General features: G+C 38.6%; 1 protein-coding gene across 1 annotated transcript in view; it reads right to left on the reverse strand.

The window, feature by feature from the left end:
* Positions 1 to 331: 331 nt before the first annotated feature.
* The window catches only part of DNAAF5 (dynein axonemal assembly factor 5), a 288,383-nt gene continuing 267,801 nt past the window's right edge, over positions 332 to 20,913 (reverse strand). The window contains exon 13 of the mRNA XM_053695125.1: positions 332 to 2,356. Coding sequence (XP_053551100.1) covers positions 2,205 to 2,356 — 152 coding nt within the window. The 3' untranslated portion in view covers positions 332 to 2,204. The remainder of the gene's footprint in view (positions 2,357 to 20,913) is intronic.

A 20,913-nucleotide genomic window follows, 5' to 3' on the forward strand; every position in this document is an offset into this window, starting at 1 on the left:
GTAGAATCTAGCACAAACTTACTTCACCACCTCCATAGGAGGCAAAGTTTGTAAAACTGATTTGTGGGTGTGGTGAGGGGTGTATTTATAGGCATTTTGAGGTTTGGAAAACTTTGCCCCTCCTGGTAGGAATATATATCCCATACGTCACTAGCTCATGGACTCTTGCTAATTACATGAAAGAAATAAAGGTTTATGCAAATCATAAAAATGTCAGTGGCATGATGGAGAATGTACAAAGGCAGTCAGTTGACTTAAGTGAACCAGCAAATAGATGTCCTGTGCCGGACTGGTCTTTTTAAATATCTAACTTCAGGAAGTGCTGTGAAAGTAAGAGTGGATATCGTAATTTATTAAAAACAACAAAGTCCCGTCTTTTAGCTTCAGCAATAAAATGTGACCAATTAAACAGCTGAACCCAGAAATGCAGAAACATACAGGATACCCACTGTTGCTGGATGAATAAAAGACAAAATGAAGATTAACAAATGATCATTAAATTTCATTTGTATTGTATAAATAATTTAATGTTTGCATCTTTATCTATGTCAGATGATGATATTAGTCTCTGTTTTATGAATAGGCAAATCCCACATTTTCCATCACAATAAAAAGTACAATAAACCTATGCATGAGTACAGTGGTTCAAAGCCTATTTGTGTTTGGGACACCCTTGATATACATTGGAGATTTATGTGCCACCCTTAAATACGATATATATATATATATATATATATATATATATAATCCTCAGCGTTTCAGATACTAAGATTAGAACACTAAAATAAACATAAAAAAGAATTACTTAATTTTGATAATATAAAAATGTATTGCTAACACCACTGTGATTTATGTGAGCGATATATATACACACACATACATACGATTTTATGAAATGTGTTCCATGAAAAAATTTATGGTCAAAAATAAATCCACAAGTTATTAATTGGACATAGCAGCCAACACTGAAATGCATGAGTGTTTTAAAAATAAAATAAAATATATATATATATATGAAACAGTTTATTAAAAAAACAACAAACCATCAATATCTACAAATATGAAATATAAAAGCTTAAATAAACAAGATTGTTCCAGAAATGCACAATTGTACTGGTAGAGCGTGTTTCAGTGTTAAATATAAGTATTTTAGCACATATTTCAGAAAATAAAATGCATCTAAACACTAATATGTGTGTATAGATCACTAATTAGTGCCTTTAATAACTAAATTTATCTTTGAGGATAAAACTGAACTAAATGTTTTATATTGTATAATCCTTGGGTGAAAAATCTATATGTACAAACAGATCAGGGATATCACATGAACCTGAAATGCTACTATTCAAAATAAAAGGGCACTTAAATGCACTTCACTTTTGAATTGCATGATCCTTTAAGATCTTATTATCTTTAACGTTACATTAAACACTAAATATATTTTATAAGCATACCATTGAGGTTATTCCCAGGCTGCCATGTTGAAATCTCTTTCACTGCATTTTAATGCAGATCTGTTTTTACCTGCAGTGTAACCTATGTTCCATAATGGTAGCACCCGTGATTAGGAGGAGATGCATGAAATGTATTTAGTGCAACTTTAATTCAGTATTACAACCTTAGCAACAAGTTGTGACATCCAAGGGTGTCCCAACACCAATTACTGCTGTAATGTGTACAAAACATACATATATTTTACAGTAAGTAGTTTACTGTTAACTAGTAAAAAGGACATAAAGGTGGACAATATACTGGTACTGTACAGTAGGAGCTGTAATCTGCATAGGTCATATAATAGGTTGCTTTTTTCACACTCTGTGTACATTTTGTTTCAATGTCTTCACTATGACCGGTGCTGACTGGTGAGAGTGCTCTATGCATTTTCACTTGTGTTAGAGAAGAGATCACAATAAATCGGCGTGATCATGCAGTGCCTATACAGCACTGAAAAAAAGCTAAAGCAGTAATTTAATAAAAGCACTAAACGTCTTGCAACAGTATGTTGAGGCCATATAATCCCAGCATAATGTTCACTTTCTGTCCCTTTAATTGTAAACAATAGAGATCATTTTAATTTGATTCTGAAAACAAAATATGTAATATTTAAAATGTTAGTTTTTTTAAATGATATATCTGCAAGTTTCATCAACACAATTTGTCAAATTACTCCCTACCAACAAAGTGGCTCTAAAAGAATCTGTAAGCTACATGGTTTGTGTGAGCTCATTATTTATACATGTCTGGATATGATGTAGCAGCTGGTTGCAGTAAGCTTGGGATCTGTGCTTATGCTGCACGGCTTCAATTTCTTCTTTTAACAAGGATGGGTAAATGACACTCGCTTCTTTAAGAACCTCTGTAAAATAAAAAAACAAATAGGGTTATTTTTTTAATTGTGTTTGTTTCTGATCTAAAAGGACATTAGAGTCAAAATTAAACCTTCATGATTCAGATAGCACTTATAAATAAAAAAAGCCAATCTACCGGTACTTCTAATAATAATAATAATAATAATATAACTTTCTATTAATATTCTTCCATAAAAATGATTTCCTTTCCATTAGAGCATACTGAAGTAGGCTCAGAAGCGTGCATGTGTCTTGTATAACATTGCTTCTTGTTCCTTAATTCACTAATAACAACAACAACAACATTAAAAAGCTAAGTTTCCATTTACTGTTGCTATTAGTCAAGTCCAGTAAATCTTTCCGTTAGTCTTCTATTAGTGGCCACTATTATTATTGAGACATATAACACTGCTCACAGTTAATCGCATTGATGCGTGTGATGAGAAAGGGTTGTCATGCAAGTGCTGCCTGTAAGTGCATGGCGACCCATTCTCGTTATTGAGAGGAATCGTTGATCACAGCATCGGATCGGCAATTCCCCCACATTACAGAGGGGGAGGGAACACAATGTGACAGGTATTTAAGGGAGCTGGATTGGGGTAGCTGTTCAAACTCGATCTCAGCTCCCTTACTAGATACAGACCACCAAGACCCTATTTCAAATGGCCTATTTCAAATGACAGGGGTCTTGGAAAGCCACAAGTCTCCAGATCTTTGTAAAAAAAAAAGTAAAAAGCATAACACATGGGATTTTGCTGCGGAATTGGAATTTATAAGGACAATAAAAAATATATTATATCTATACAGTTTATATAGGAGATAAGTCCCTCTCTTAAATATATGAAATGTGTCTGTATAGCCAAGTTATCACTGTGGTAACTGGTTAACTTGTAAAAAATATAGTTTATGCTTACCTGATAAATTCATTTCTTTCATGGTGGTGGGAGTCCAAACTCATCAAAATGGTAGAATTTTTATAAAAGAATGCAAAGACATTCTTACACATATGATCAAATGATGCCTCATTCTTGAAAGCCAAAGAATGAGCAGTAATCCGCTGCAGTGGAGTCTGACCTGCCTTCAAGTAAGCCTTGTGAATCAAAAGGTTCAACCAAAGAAACAGCAGAAGCTTTCTGACCCTTCCTAGGACCAGAAAAAAATGAGCAAACTAGAAGCTTGTTTAAAGCCCTTAGTAGCATCAATGTAATATTTAAATGCCCTAACAAATTCCAAAGAATGCAAAACTCAAACTCTTCTAGCAAAAGAAATAGACAAAAGAAATAACACTTTCCAAGAAAGTAGTTTAATATCCATTTGCATAGGTTCAAAAGAAGAAGCCTGCAAACCCCTTAACAACAACTTAAGATTTCATGGAGGAGAAATTGGCTTGATTACAGGTTTAATATGGACCAGAGCCTGAACAAAACTATAAATATCAGATTAGCAATCTTTCTGTGGAACAAAACTGGAAGAGCAGAAATCACCCCATTCAGAGAACTGGCAGATAGGCTTTTATCCAGACTATCCTGCAAGAACTGCAAAATCCAGGGAACTCTAAAAAAAAATGCCTGGAAAAATCATGATCTATACACCAAGAAATATATGCCTTCCAGAAGGTCTGACAGAGGCAGAGGCCAAAGAGGGTTGCTGGACATCTGAACCAGATCTGCATATCAAATCCTGCAAGGCCATGCTGGGGCAATTAGGATTACGGTTGACTTCTCTAGGAAATTACTCTGGTAAGAAGTAACATAGTAGATTAAGGTTGAAAAATGACAGAAGTCCATCAAGTTCATCCTATATAAATCTTAATATACTTACAATAGTTGAGGTTAAATTAATCCCATTAAAAAAGGTAACCCATTTAACACAAACAATCGTATAACTGAATGCTGTGTCTAGCCAGAAATGTATCTAAATTATTTTTAAATGTATATAAATGTATTGACATTTACTACCTCCTTAAGTAATGAGTTCTACAATTTGATTGCTCTTACAGTGAAAAAACATTGATGTTGCTGGGGATTACATCTCATATTACAGCCTTAAATTGTGACCTCTTGCCACAAAAATTTTCTTGGAATAAACAGAGCTTCTGCCTTCTCTGTATATGGACCTTGAATATATTTATTTAAAGTAATCATGTCACCTCTCAAGCGCCTTTTTGCAACCTCTCCTCATAGCTTAAATTCTCCATTCCCCTTATTTTTCTAAGTCTGCAATGTATTTTTTTTGAGATTGGTTCCCAGAAATGCACTCCATACTCAAGGTGAGGTCTTACCAGGGATTTATATAGTGACAAAAAAAAAGAATTTATGCTTACCTGATAAATTTCTTTCTCTTGTGATGTATCGGATTCATACATACTTGTGGGATATTCTCCTTCCCTACAGGAAGTGGCAGAGAGAGCACCAACAGCAGAGCTGTCTATATAGCTCCTCCCTTATCTCCACCCCCCAGTCATTCGACCGAAGGCTAGGAAAAAAAAGTAGAAACTATAGGGTGCAGTGGTGACTGAAGTTTTTAAAATAAAAATATACTACCTGTCTTAAATAGACAGGGCGGGCCGTGGACTCGATACATCACAAGAGAAAGAAATTTATCAGGTAAGCATAAATTATGTTTTCTCTTGTAAGATGTATCAAGTCCACGGATTCATCCATACTTGTGGGATACCAATACCAAAGCTTTAGGACACGGATGAAGGGAGGGACAAGACAGGTTCCTTAAACGGAAGGCACCACTGCTTGTAGAACCTTTCTCCCAAAAATAGCCTCCGAAGAAGCAAAATAATTGAATTTGTAAAATTTGGAAAAAGTATGAAGCGAAGACCAAGTCGCCACCTTACAAATCTGTTCAACAGAAGCCTCATTTTTAAAAGCCCATGTGGAAGCCACTGCTCTAGTAGAATGAGCAGTAATTCTTTCAGGAGGCTGCTGGCCAGCAGTCTCATAAGCCATACGGATGATGCTTTGCAGCCAAAAAGAAAGAGAGGTAGCCGTAGCCTTTTGACCTCTCCGCTTACCAGAATAGACAACAAACAATGAAGATGTTTGAAAGAAGTCTTTGGTTGCTTGTAAGTAGAACTTTAAAGCACGAACCACATCAAGATTGTGCAACAGACGTTCCTTCTTTGAAGAAGGATTAGGACACAGCGAAGGAACAACAATTTCCTGATTGATATTACTATTAGAAACAAACTTAGGAAGGAATCCAGGTTTGGTACGTAAAACCACCTTATCTGCATGGAAAATAAGATAAGGTGAGTCACACTGTAAAGCAGATAACTCAGAAACTCTTCGAGCCGAAGAGATAGCTACTAAAAACAAAACTTTCCAAGATAGAAGCTTAATATCTATGGAATGCATAGGCTCAAACGGAACCCCTTGAAGGACTTTAAGAACCAAGTTTAGGCTCCATGGCGGAGCAACAGGTTTAAATACAGGCTTGATCCTGACCAAGGCCTGACTAAACGCTTGAACGTCTGGGACATCTGCCAGACGTTTGTGTAAAAGAATAGACAAAGCAGATATTTGTCCCTAAGGAACTAGCTCATAATCCCTTCTCCAATCCTTTTTGGAGAAAAGACAAAATTCTAGGAATCCTAATCTTACTCCATGAGTAAACCCTTGGATTCACACCAACAAAGATAATTGCGCCAAATCTTATGATAGATTTTCCTGGTGACAGGCTTTCTAGCCTGAATCAGGGTATCAATGACCGACTCAGAGAAACCACGCTTTGATAGAATCAGGCGTTCAATCTCCAAGCAGTCAGACGCAGAGAAATTAGATTTGGATGCTTGAACGGACCTTGGATTAGAAGGTCCTGCCTCATTGGCAGAGTCCACGGTGGAACAGATGACATGTCCACCAGGTCTGCATACCAAGTCCTGCATGGCCACGCAGGCGCCATCAGAATCACCAAAGCTCTCTCCTGCTTGATTCTGGCAACCAGACGTGGGAGGAGAGGAAACGGTGGAAATACATAAGCCAGATTGAAGGACCAGGGCACTGCTAGAGCATCTATCAGTACCGCCTGGGGATCCCGGGACCTGGACCCGTAACGCGGAAGTTTGGCGTTCTGTTGGGACGCCATCAGATCCAATTCTGGTGTGCCCTATAGCTGAGTCAGCTGGGAAAATACCTCCGGATGGAGCTCCCACTCTCAAAATCTGATGACTTAGGAAATCCGCCTCCCAGTTCTCTACCCCTGGGATATGGATTCCTGAGAGATGGCAAGAGTGATCCTCCGCCCATCGGATAATTTTGGTTACCTCCATCATTGCTAGAGAACTCTGTGTTCCTCTTTGATGATTGATAGGCTACAGTCGTGATGTTGTCCGACTGAAATCTGAACTGTGCCTTTAAGAGGAAAAAAAGCTGCATTAAAAAAGCCTAAAACATAGGAAATCACCACTTGAGATTAATCACCAACAACACATTAGCAATCACTTTTGTTTTCTATGAACACACACTGAACACATTCAGAGACTATTTACCGAGACACCTATATATTAGTTACAAGTCCCTTATATATCAGCTTCTTTATCTGGGATAGACCAATAATTACCTTTTTCAATTTGGTATATTCCTAGGGTCAATCCGGAGTCGGGACAACAATTTTTGAGCTTAGATAATAGATAGCCAATATGTTATCAGTTAGTGAAAGAAATAACAAGAGGCTATTATTAGTTTCACATGTAGCGATACCCACCACCATGTCTGACAGAAATGTTGAAAATGCAATAGACGATTTATCTATACATGCTTTATTCGCCAGGCTTGAAGAAGCTATCAATACTGAGTGCAGACACTGGTTAGACTCTGAAATGTTACAAAAATATTTGGACAAAAAACAGATACCACGGGGTTTAAGATTATTCAAAAGCTGTTCTTTTAAAGATAACCCAGAAATTCTAAACAAATGGGAGGGGGCTATGAATGAGTGTTCCCACACTTTTATGAAAATATTAATATCTCATAGAAAAACTTTGGTTGAACAGATAACTAAAGAAATTGAAACCATACAAACAAGTTTAGATAAATTTAAGAATTCAAGTTTATATGACGAATTAAATGATATGGTTTTACAAAAAACAGATAGATATCAAAAAGATCTGATTGGTATAAAAAATAGGAAACTAATCAGGGACGATGAGGATTATTCTAAAGGGGAGGTGTATAGCTTCAATAAAAAGAAAAACTTGTCCATTCCAGTAGCACCCCCAAATTTGACATTCAATGAACAGAGGAATAATTCAAACTCATCCAATGATTGGATTTTAGTTTCACATCATAAAAATAAAAATAAAAAGGGAAACTGGCATCATGATGACATTGACACCAATCATGGTGACCATCAACAACATAGAGAAACACATAATTTTAACGAAAGATCTCCACATAGTAACCATTATTCACCTAGACATCTAACATGGGGTAGGAACCCTGAAAGATCTAGGGAACAATACATGCCACGATTTCCCAGCAATAATAATAGAGATCAATATATGCCACCAAAGCAAAGCTATAATAGGTCCACAACATATGGTAATAGGAACCAAGAACCAACTATGGTGAATGCCTCATATAATAACAATAACTTTCATAGAGAGTCAAGATTTAAGGGAGGACATGCTAATAATCATCCACATTATGAAAGGGCATATGAATCTAACTATCCACAAAGAGATAGGACATATGAGTCTAACCACACAGGATATAGTGGACCCTCTAATAGTATGGGAAATCGACAAAATATCCCAATATCGCACTAATCAGGGAGCAAGTACAAGTACCGACACTAGGCCATCTAATATTGACTCACCCAATAATTTTTTAGAACAGGGCCAACGAATGCCATCCTGGAAACAGAAAAGCATATCGGGATACCTAGAGCCGATAGTTTCCCTTACAACCACCCAAAAAAGGGAAACGATCTCACGGCCACGGGGAAACAGGGAACGAGGAACAGCCCGCAAAGAGGCAAAATTACAGGCATTAGGAAAGGGTATATACAATTTATCGTCACATCAATTAACTGATGACGAGATAAGAATCCTAGGTAGAGGACTTTCATTTAGCCCCACAAACGAACACAATATTTTTTCATTATTTGTAGACATTAATCGGTTCACACAGAAATTATCACTACAAAAGTTTTTTGCTGAGAAAAAAATGAGGAATGAGCATAACAATCCAATACACACTGATGCAATGGATTCCAGACTTAGGGAAACTCAACTCCCAATATATGAACCAGATTCATTGGCTGACCAACTATATGAGGGGTTTATTAGAACTAATTTTAAAAATAAGTCAAATTATACACCACATTTACAGAATAATGCACATATAGAAATTTTCAGGCAACTAGTGACTGAGGAACTAGAACGAATTCCAAACAGTAAAAATAGGAAATCCCAGAATATTAAACATAATCTTTATGCCAATGAACGACGAGCCTTGGAAAGCCTTAAAAATGACAAAACGATTGTGATAAGGCAGGCGGATAAGGGAGGGGGGATTGTCCTCCAGGACCTGACCGACTATTTAACAGAGGCACGGAAAATTCTATATGATACCACCTATTATACAAAACTCAACTTTGATCCAACCACACAATACACCAATATTTTAAAAGGACTAGTTAATTATGCATTTAGTGAAAACATTATACTTAAGAAAGAGCGAGATTTTTTGTTACCTAAGGAACCCAATTTAGCGTTTTACTACCACCTGCCCAAATTGCATAAGAATTTGACTTGTCCCCCAGGGAGACCTATTATTGCGGGCATAGGTAGTCTTACAGATAATGTCTCCTCATACGTGGATTTTTTCTTGCAAAAACATGTATTGGGTCTCGAGTCATATATTCGAGATTCTAGTGATTTAATTGCCAAGTTAAGTAAGATTACTATTAATCCTGATCTCCTTTGGATCACTTGTGACGTTCAATCATTATATTCTAACATATCACACTCATTAGGGCTGGTCGCCATATCAGAATATTTACAGAAAGACATCTATTTACCTAATTCACAATGCGATTTTCTGTTACAGCTTATATCTTTTATTTTAAAACACAATTATTTAATATTTCAGGACGAATTCTATCTTCAGGTCAAGGGTACCGCCATGGGCACCAGGTTCGCCCCAAGCTATGCGAACCTGTTTATGGGTTCCTTTGAACATGAATACATATATAACGCCTCGTTTGGGGCGAGCCTGGTGTTCTATGGGCGGTACATTGATGACCTGATTTTTATTTGGAGGGGGGACCTGTCATCAGCCAATACATTCGTTAATCATCTCAATTCCAACAATAGGGGACTAGTGTTCACCAGTGTGATACATCATGAAACTATAGTGTTTTTGGATCTAGAACTCAAATTTGAGAACTCTATGATTACTAGTATCACACATTTTAAAATGGTAGACTGCAACAGTTATCTAGACTTTAATAGCCATCATTATTTCCCATGGAAAAGAAATGTGCCTTATGGCCAATTCAAAAGAATTCGTCGTAACTGTAGCACTATGAGAGATTATGAGACACAAAGTTTGATATTGAAAGAACGCTTCAAGGAAAAACATTACCTATTGCAGATCATAGAGAATGGTTACGAAAGAGCAAAAAAAAGATAATAGAGATGATTATTTTGTAACACATAATAAAGAAAAATCACCACTGATGGAAAATTTTACTCCATTTATTACAGAATATAATTGCAATCACAAAAGAATACGTCAAATTATTAATAAACATTGGGGTATAATTAAAAAAGATCCTATATTAGGCAATCTGGTGAGCAATAAACCAAGGATAGTATACAAAAAAGCACCAAGCTTAAAATCCCTTTTAGCTCCCAGTAAGATAGTTAAGCATAAAATTCTCAATAGTCGCCAACGAGTGGGTAATATACCAATAGGTTCCTACAGATGCAAAGACAGGAGATGTAAACTCTGTGTCAAGATCATACAGCAACAAACCACATTCAAATTAAATATCACCAAAAAACATTATTCTATAATTGGGCACATTACATGTGCATCTAGATATGTAATATATCTGCTGTCCTGTGTATGTGGGGTCCAGTACGTAGGTAGAACCTGTAGACGCCTCAGCATTAGATGGTCCGAACATGTGAGGAATATGAAAAAGAACTATAAAAATCATAGTGTTCCCAGACATTGTAATTCCCATCATAATGGTAATAATGATTGCTTCAGTATATGTCCCATTGAACATATTCCAGTATCACATCTATATAATCGATTGTCCAGACTTAGACAGAGTGAGACCTACTGGATACATACCCTTAGAACCCTCCATCCAAATGGCTTGAATCTTAATATAGATTTGGCAGCATTTTGAGCAGGGTCTGTGTCCAGGGGGTCTCCTTCTGCACTTTAGTGTTTATGTTACATCTGATGTTGGGGTGTCCCCATCATATCTTTATTTCATTCCATCTGGTTAGGACCATTTTTTAATTTTTTTAATTTTTTGATTTTTAATTTTTAGTCTTATCTGCTAGACATTACCAATGGGGCCACACAGTGCTAATGCTATTTGTATGTTTCTGACCCCTTCTACACATAATTCCAACCCATATTCCAATATGTCAATTAAATATACCACTTCGATCTATATCCATAAGATTGACCAGCTAATTCATATCATCAGCTTCATGTTACCATCTAAATTATATTTTTATCATAGCCATCAGTGGGTATCACTTATTTATTTAAATATTAAATGTATAACAACTAGTGTGAATATGAACTGAATATCAATTGATGGTGGTGTGTTAACCAATAGATCTATAAATGTATTAATGTTTTTATTTTGTTATTGCCAATATTCCGTTATTCCACTGTATATAATAAGTATCAATTGACAGTTGATTATGTCTTTTTAATTAGAGTTAAGAAATGTAAGGATTTTAACATTTTAATTTCAAACTATTATATTTCAATATGAACAGCTTTGAAACAGTTAAAGATTAGGCAGACAGGAATCTTATGTCAGATCCGCCCATTTAGACAGGTGTAGCAAGGTATAAAAGGTGTGATTATGTAGTCACTGATACAGGCTGATGAAACGGCATGTTTGCTGAGAAACGCGTTGCTGTGTTTGTTTTTATCTGAAATAAACCTTTTATCTGATTCACCTTGCTACCTGCCACTCATTGTCCCGGTGCAATCCATATCCAACATCGGTGTCTCTCCTGGTTGAGACCGTAACTACTTTTTTTCAGTGAGCGACCGTTGATCCGGACCTGATAGGTGAAGTGGCCTGCAATTGGATATCCAGGGATCACGTGTACCGGCTTCTGTGTGTGTCCGTCTTTAGGCTTTCTTTAGGCGCTCCTATCTCTTTTTCTACCTATTTCTCATTAAACCATGCTGATTTTAACTCATAATTTTGTTTACACGAATATACTCATCAATATAATCCTTTATAATCCCTTCAAGTATTCTCCCGCTATTGATGTCAGACTAACTGGTCTATTGCTTCCTGGATCAGTCTTGCTTCCCTTTTTCAAAAGTGGCCCCACATCAGCTTTACGCCAGTCCTGGGGTACTATGCCCAAGGATAATGAGTCTTGAAAAAGATTTTAGAGGTTTGGCTATAACAGTGCTAAAAATTCTCGTAAAACCCTTGGGTGTGTTCCATCTGGGACTGGAGTTTTATTTACCTTAATATTATCCATTTTTTTCCTGATATCCTCTCGAGATAACGCAGTTAATGGTATGGGCTTGTATGTTCTAGTTTGTTTCAAAGCATCTCCCATTGGTTCCTCTCTTGTGTATACTGAAGAAAAAAAATGGTGCTGAACATTTTTGGTTCAGAACCCTGGGTAGCGCTTGCCAATTGGTCGCTACATTTAGCTACCAATCAGCAAGCGCAGGTGCTGAACCAAAAATGGGCCGGCTCCTTAAACTTACATTCCTTGTTTTTTTAAATAAAGATACGAAGAGAACAAAGAAAAATTGATAATAGGAGTAAATTAGAAAGTGGCTTAAAATTGCATGCTCTGTCTGAATCAAAGAAAAAAATGTGGGTTTCATATCCTTTTGAGGGATCTGGATGTTAAATTACCCTATCAACCTTCCGAATAATAGATTCTCCTACAACCAACATCTGCCTCAGGCCCAGACTTGTAAGCCACTCTTCCATGACTGAAGTCATGGACTGCCCCGCTTCCATGACTAAAGTTCACTATAGTATGCACCTCTTCCATGAAGGAAGGACTGTTCACAATATTAGGCAGAAAAGCCAATTCTGACATTTCCACTCCTGAACTGATATCCCCAACATCTTCACTTAATCTGGCAAATCTATTAGGGTGTACCAGCTCAGAACTGGCCTGCCTCTTCCGCTTAACTTTACTTCCCCTTCTAACTGTGACCCATCTGAATCCTCATTGTTCCCACTTCTAGAACCGTTTACAACGTGCTCAGTACCAGAGTTGGAAACAGATAAGCAAGCTGAAAAACCAAGGAACTACTAGAGCATCCACTAACTCTGCCTGATGATCCCTAAACCCAGAGATCCACAATCTGATTAAACGCATCCTGGTGAAGAGACCACTCCCCTGGATGTAGAGATTGAAGACTGAGAAAGTCTGCCTCCCAGTTGTTCACCTCTGGAATATGAATCACAGAGACCAGACAACAATTGGTTTCTGCCCATTAGAGAATTCCTCCATCATTGCTAGGCAACTGTGAGTTCCCCCCTGATGGTTGAAATATGCTACTATTGTGACGTCTGCGTGGAAATGGAGACGAGACTCTTTTCAACAGAAGTCAAGCTTGGGCGTTATGCCGTAGCCTAGCAGGCTATTGGCTAAGAATTGGAAATGTCACCTCATTGAAAAACTGAGCTGTGCTGTGGGCAGCCAGGGGCACTTAGGTTAGTGCTGAAGCTGCAGCAAAATAAAGGTACCTATTTATGAGGTTATTTTAAACTGATGAATGAAGGTCATTAATGAAGGAATTTACCATCACTTTAAAGTGAAAGTTAATTTACACAAATGAAAACATAGCATCGCATAATACACATGTATATTAACATAATCGCCAAGTTTTTTTTTGCTAAAAATATCTTATTTTGTATTTTTATTCACTAACGTTTTATGCATTGGTTTGATTTTCGACTCCTCCCATCTTCTTCTTCCTGGATTTTCACTCACTACGTATAGAGCGTTCCCACCCGCTCTATACGTCACTTCTCTTGCGCGTTCACAATGATCCAGTCCATTTGCACATGCGCGATGTCCGCAAGTTACCCGCAATGCGCATGCGATTGACCGGACTACTGGTCTACAATGCGCATGCGTCTCACTCGACTCGCAACATAATAATGAATGGATCACAACTTTGTATTCATTCATTACTATGCTATTTGCAAACGTAACCAGCAGCAGAGAAACATCAGCGTTGTTTGAACTGGACAAATCTTTATCGGACATATCCCCGATCATGCGCATTAAGTAACGAAGAAAGTGCGCATGCGCGAATCGGCCACGAGCATCAAGCTATCGGGGATGCCGACAACATGTCACGCATGCGCAAATCTAATGTTAAGTAAATGACGTAGTGTCTCGGCCGCCTATCGGCCAGAATATCAATTGGAGGGTATTGACACGTGATGCGGATGTAAAATAGGAGACAAAAAAACGGGTTGATTTTGCGGCAAGCAATAAGCGGATAAAAATATAGAAATACTTCAATTTGAAAAAAAAGTTAGCGAATTCATGAATGAACCTCACACTCAATTTAAATAATACATTGAATACAATAGAGCAAGTCTTGAAAGTTAACCTTCACTTTAATGGCACAGTATTGAAACAATAGTAACTGAATTCAACAAGCTAAGTGGATACTGTTGCTCTTTCACAAGTGAATATATATAGCTGGTATTCTTCACAAGTATATATTTCACAAGTGAATATATATAGCTGGTATTCTTTAAGGTACAGATTAACATAGAGCTGCAACAACTAATCGTCATAATCGATAATAATCGATTATGAAAATAGTTGTCAACGAATCTCATAATCGATTAATCGATTAGTTGGTTTGCTATTAGTTGGTCTGTGCACAACACCAGCTGCTTCACTCCAATGAACTCCTGCACATGGTATTGTGTTTTATGGTTCTGTCCTTAGCCTAAAGGACATCTACAGACGTCTACTTTTCACTTTTTCAGGACAGTATACGTTTACAACTACCCCAGGCTTATGTGCAACCCAGATATAATAGTCATCATTTGGATTGTTTATATTAAATCAGGTGATTTGGAACTATCCTTTTCCTGATATAGTGCCAAGCTTGTTATTTACACCTAGCCCCTAGACTGATGGGAGTTATTTAAATTGATGTGCACGATTGTCTGTTTGCACAATTATTAGCGTATTTCTTGTTATTGCTGATTATATGTACTGTATAAATAAATGTGTAAGGCTTTGTCCTGTTATTGATATACAGTCTTTAGCGCGTTTGATTTGTTTTTTATTGTTTTTTTTTTATATTTTTAATACATTGTGATAATATGTACCAGATTTAACCTATATGTATATATCTGTTATTTTTAGAGCGGACTAGATATTTCCCCTAACCTTATAGCTGGTTATTTACCATTGCATATAGATATTCAAGATATTTTTTATGTAAGAATGAAGTCAAGGGTTACTTTATTGAGAGGCCCCTTGCCAAGGTGAAAACCCCTTTGCATTGGTGAAGAGCTAACAAAGATAAATATCCCACTTTGGTGAAATTGGCAAAACCCTACTTATACATCTCAAGCACCTCAACACCATCTTAGTGCCTTTTTTCTGATGCAGGAAATATAGCTGCAAACAGAGAACCAGCCTTAGCAAGAAGCATGTGGACATGTTGAGATTTTTGCATTTGAATGCAAAGTTTCTGAAAGAGTGAATAACAGAATGTTATTAACAGTGATAGTCTAACTCTTTCTAGTTCTACCTCTTTTCAAACAGTTTTTGATTTTGTTTTGTTTTGTTTAATTATAAAACTGTTCTCTGCTGCTTAAAAATTGGACAAACAGTTGTGTTAATGTAAAGTTTTAGTCTGAAGTTTATATTTGTAACACTCAGTATGTGGATTTTATTTAAAATATAGGAAACAATTATTGATTCTTTTTTTATCCGATTAGTCGATTAATCGAAAAAATAATCGCCGATTAATCGATTATGAAAATAATCGTTAGTTGCAGCCCTAATTAACAATATATACTGTACTATTTTGCAGCTCAGAGGATATAATTGACTTACAGTGTGAATGACAAACTGTTATAAATTGCACTCCCATAACCACAGTTTTTAATCATTAGTGCAACCCATTTTTAATATGTAAATAAAGGTTATGTTTTAAATAACATGTGAATGACACAAATAACACATTTATATATTTTTTCTTTTAGAGAACCAAGAGTGCTAAAATATGTATTCTCTTTTTTGTCTGAGGATGCACAGCACAATTGCATATCAGTATTTTTTAAGGTAGGTTCTGTACATTACAAATAGTAGTGACATTATTTTCTAGTTATAATAGATAAATCTGATACCAGCAGGCTTTTTTTTCTTAAAAGTACCACTCTTCTTATGTTAAACGTTCTTTTATTGTCTTTCTACTTGCAATGGGTTGATATGTTTAATACGTATCCTGGTTTTCATTTCAAGGTTTGTAAAACATCGCCATCTAGTGTTACTTTCACTAAACACAGGATATTTTTTTTTACCTTTGAATAACATCAAAAACTATAGTATTTTGTAGTAACGAGAATGGAACAGATATATGTGACTGGCCAGAAAGGATTGTGTTGTAGGTGGACTCATCAAGTTTCTTATACATAAAGAAAACTTAAAATTATACTTACCTGATCATTTTCTTTTTTTCAGATGGAAAAAGTCCACAGCTGCATTCATTACGTTTGGGAATTTAGAACCTGGCCACCAGGAGGAGGCAAAGACACCCCCCATCCAAAGACTTAAATATACTCCTCCCACTTCCCTCATCCCCCAGTCATTCTGCCGAGGAACAAGGAACAGTAGAAGAAACATCAGGGTGAAAAGGTGCCAGAAGAACCAAAATATTATTTATCAGGTAAGCATAATTTAAGTTTTTCTTCATAAATGGAAAGAGTCCAAAGCTCCATTCATTACTTTTGGGAAAACAATACCCAAACTATAGAGGACACAGAATACAAAAACAGGAGGGTACAAGAGGCGGACCATTCTGAGGGCACCTGACCTGAAAACCCCTACCTAACAATATTCAGCTTCGTCCGAAGCCGAGAACAACTTTGAAAAAAAGTAAAAGGCCCAAGGACACTGACCCGCAGATAGTCCACAGCCTTGCTAGAGACCGCAGGAACTAGACTCGACTGATTCAAAAGCCTCCAAGAGACACCGTCCCCAGCAGTCGGTCTCCAAACAACACACCCCTTACTAAAGGAATGGAACAAACTACTGTATTCTTCCACAAAGAAGAAAAGGCACGGAGAAAACATGATTGTACTTGTAAAGTGCAGCTAATCCCCCTTAAGGCACTCAAGGCGCTGCTCATTTTATCAACCTCGAATGGAAGAAAGGCTGAGTAGACCTCGCCGGGGATCGAACTTGCAACCCTCTGTTTGCTACAGTGCAGAGTAGCCACAGTGCATTAGTATGCTGAGCTAGCTTCCAGCTAGCATAAGGAACTCCAGAAAAAAAAAAAAACTAAAAAGGGCACGAGTCCTAAATAAAAACACAGAGCAAAAACCAGAGAAACCGGGTAAGGCTAACAGAGACCCAACCAGTTTCATAGAAACAAGGGGAGGCAACACCCAGACCCCAGAAATACAGAAACCACGGGATAATGCCGGGAGTCTGAAACAGAGAGAGTATCTTCCCCTAACACAGTGGAATCGCACTCTAGATAGCAACTGAAGACGAAGGCCCCAAGTCGCAAAAAGGTATCTCAGAATACCGAAATATTCAGAACAAAACCTTGTGCAGCAAGCTCAGATAGGTCTGACAAACAACACCTAAAGCAAAAACACTGCACACTGCAGTCATCTAAAAATGACTCTGAAACTTAAATGCTTGCAGGGCAAGTAGAAATCAGCTGAAGATAGGATCCTTCAGATTGCTAAGTATCTACTAACCAGCGGATAACGTTGCAGGCTATCTAAGAGTCGCCAGTCCTTCCCATGAATCTTGAATGTGGAGAAAGGAGAAACCTCAAAAAGGCTTACTGTACCTCAAATGCCCAGAAGACGAAATAGCAGAGCAACAGATCTCAGATCCTGCTCCAACACCAGACCAGCCCAAGCGACAGACATGTCTGATAGACAGGGGGACAGAAGACCCCAACCAAAAGCCCCCAGGGAATGGAAGAAAAAAGGGGGGACTCACCCACCCCAACAGAGCTCGGGTGCCAACCCAATCTGCTCCTCTAAAATAAGGCACTCCCAAGGAGAACCCCCTAGGACCTGGAACAGAGAAAAGTGCAATAGATCCATAGGAGGACCTGTCACAACTCTTAGACAGTCTCTACGTAGAGAGACCAATTTCCAGTAGGTGGAACAGAGCCCACAGAGCAGCAGATGCTGACCCTTACAGAAATGAGCCACCTGAACCAACCTCCTACACACAGGACAAGGACCCTCCAGAGAGAGGAAACCCCAACTCATAAGGAAGATAAACTATCCCCTCCAAAAGGAAGGGCACAGATAAGAACAGCGTACACATCCACAAGACATGAAGCCAATTTATGATCAAAACACAGACCGAATGAAAAATCATCCAGACACCACTGTTGACCCAACAGAGAAAAAACAAACAAAAAACTCCCCATAGAGGAGCATACTCTGTCCAAAGGACAAGTCAGGCCTTAAAGTTTATAACCAGTACCCAAAGGTGGATGAGAACTCTGGCCTACCTGCTTGCAAGCCCAATGAGCTACCTCCCTATGTCGCAACATAGGGTCCCTGAAAAAAACTGGGTCGTCCCGAACCAGTCCATCGGATCATAAGTCTCCAGACATCCAAGAAGGATCCAAGACAAGAACTCCAGACCCGGGACCCAGAACCGTCCTAGAACGTACGACACCCTCAGGGAACACAAGATACCCCCCGTCTAAAGCCATCAGACTTCACAGGGGATGAGAACTGGGAAACCTGGCGAACGGGTACAGGACTCACTCGAATTCCCAGCCCAAAGGGAAGAGAACACCCTTAGCCGGAGGTCAACAACCCCCAGCAAGCTACTAAGCCGCAACAAAGTCATGCAATTTCTCTAGAGACCAAAGGCCCCAAGGGCAGCACTAAGGGAACAGAGTCACCCAAAAGAGAGTAGAAGAAAGGCTAGTCTCCATAATCCTTTCAGATTAACATTCCAGAGGACCACACCCAAGGGAGAAGAATGCAAAGCATCCCGAACCCAGGCAAAAAAAATCCCCTAAGCAAAAAGCTTGGAAAAAGAGACACCTCCTATCGCCCCTGCTATGGTGACGACTAACTCCCGAAGGAAGACAGAGCCTCACGGCCTTCACTTCCTAATTAAGAGGCCAAGGCCACCACAAAAAACAGACGAAGTCCAGAAAGTCTTGACCCAAAGGAAGAGAACCTCTAAAAAGGAATAAGTCCTAAAAGGACACTTCCAAAGAGACCATGAAAGGCAAAACCGTAAGAACAGCGGTGTGAAAGACCTAAATCCTCCAAGCCTCCAACCCACAACGGGATGGAACTCTCTAGTTTTCGAAAAATTCGGAAATGACTGAGCATGTTGCCGCGGATCTCAACGGAGTCCCGGCCCACTAGATTGAAAAGCGAATGAGGACTGGACCAATCCCCCATGCCCCTAAGCAGCCACAGACACTCAAGTCCTCTCAGAATGCTAGTTGAAGCTTGTAAAACAAGACAATCACACAATCATATTGTGATCACTGGGCGCCCTTATCTGACCAACCGGACATAAAAAGGTGCCACGTGTCTGAACTAGGCCTCAAAGACAGAAGGATTTGTACCCAGCCTGAAACCAAGGGCTCCAGCACTGTCAAGGCCACATAGAGCATCCCCCGATGATAGAGGGATAAAGAACAGTCAGACAGACTTTTGTAAACAGAGCAAACAAAATTGCGAGTATCAATTCCAGAGAGGAAAGTTCCAGAAGAAAACATCACACCACAACATGAGCTTTAAACCAAATAAAAATCATCCTCACTGGATGAAAATAAAAGATAAGGCAACCCGTAGGTTATCGCCAAGGAAGAAGGACAGACCCACAGGACCAGCCCAACTGGGGTCCGAGACTTCCAAGCTCAGAACTGGAAAAGGATACACAAATATCAGACTATAAGAAGATTACTTCACCCCCTTATGTCTTTGTATGCAAGCCAGTTGAAGAGTAATACTGAGTAATACTGAGACCCAGACCCATTAAGAGTGGGATCCTCCAGCAACGCCAAAAACGTGCTTTAGTAGGACGCAAATACGCGCCAGTCTATAACGAAAGGTGCAACATACCTCCTCCGGGACAAAAGGAAACACCAGCCCCGAAGGTTGACCCCTGAGGCCTTAGGGGCAGTCGCTTCCCCAGAAGGTTGAACTGTACCAGGCGATCCCACTCCTGACGAGCCCCAGTTAACGAAACTCGGACAACATTGTAAGCACACTCTCGGGTGGTGCAGATGCGCCAGCGATATGGCCATACGGAACAGTGTTGTAACCTCCGGTGGGAACAGGCCACACTCCCTAGAAAGGATAAGTAGCGTTTGGTTTACCTGCATGCGTAGTAAGAGTTGATGGTAGGGAACTCATCTCGTGAGAAATAGAATCCCCAGAGACAGATGGCTCAGTGGGCACCTGATTCCCCGATCCTGAGAAACAGAGCACTCTAAAACGGCATTCAGAACATAACTGATGGGCATGTATTGTCAGCCGTATTTGGTCAGTTCAGGATTTAACCCAACTGCTAGCGTGGATATTAAAACACACGCTAGCACACTGAGAAATATCCAGGACGTGACCCACTCAGGAAACAAAATAAGCAGGGTATCAGAACTTCCCAAAAGAATATTAATTCAAAATATCTTCTTGAGGATAAAATTATTTTACAGGAGATAGCGTTCCTTTCTCAGGAAAATAGAAACAAACAAAGCTTATGTCCCTTTAAGCAGGTTGATAGTGGATAAATGAATATGCTTCTTTCTTGCAGGTTTGCAATAAATTAAGAATGTCCCTTTAAGCAGGTTTATAGCAAACAAAAAATAATGATGTCCTTTTAGCAGAAATAAAGCAAACAAAAAATAAAGTCCCTTTAAGCAGGTGTCCGCAAACAAATGTTAATGTCCTTTTAAGCAGGATTGTCAGCAAAGAAATGATAATGTCCTTATTGGCAGGATTAAAGCAAACAAAGATAATGTCCCTTTAAGCAGGTGTCAGCAAACAAATGATAATGTCCTTTTTAGCAGGATTAAAGCAAACAAAGATTATGTCCCTTTAAGCAGGTGTCAGCAAACAAATGATAATGTCCTTATTGGCAGGATTAAAG

Source organism: Bombina bombina, chromosome 11 (assembly GCF_027579735.1).
Source record: "Bombina bombina isolate aBomBom1 chromosome 11, aBomBom1.pri, whole genome shotgun sequence".
Lineage (NCBI taxonomy): Eukaryota > Metazoa > Chordata > Amphibia > Anura > Bombinatoridae > Bombina > Bombina bombina.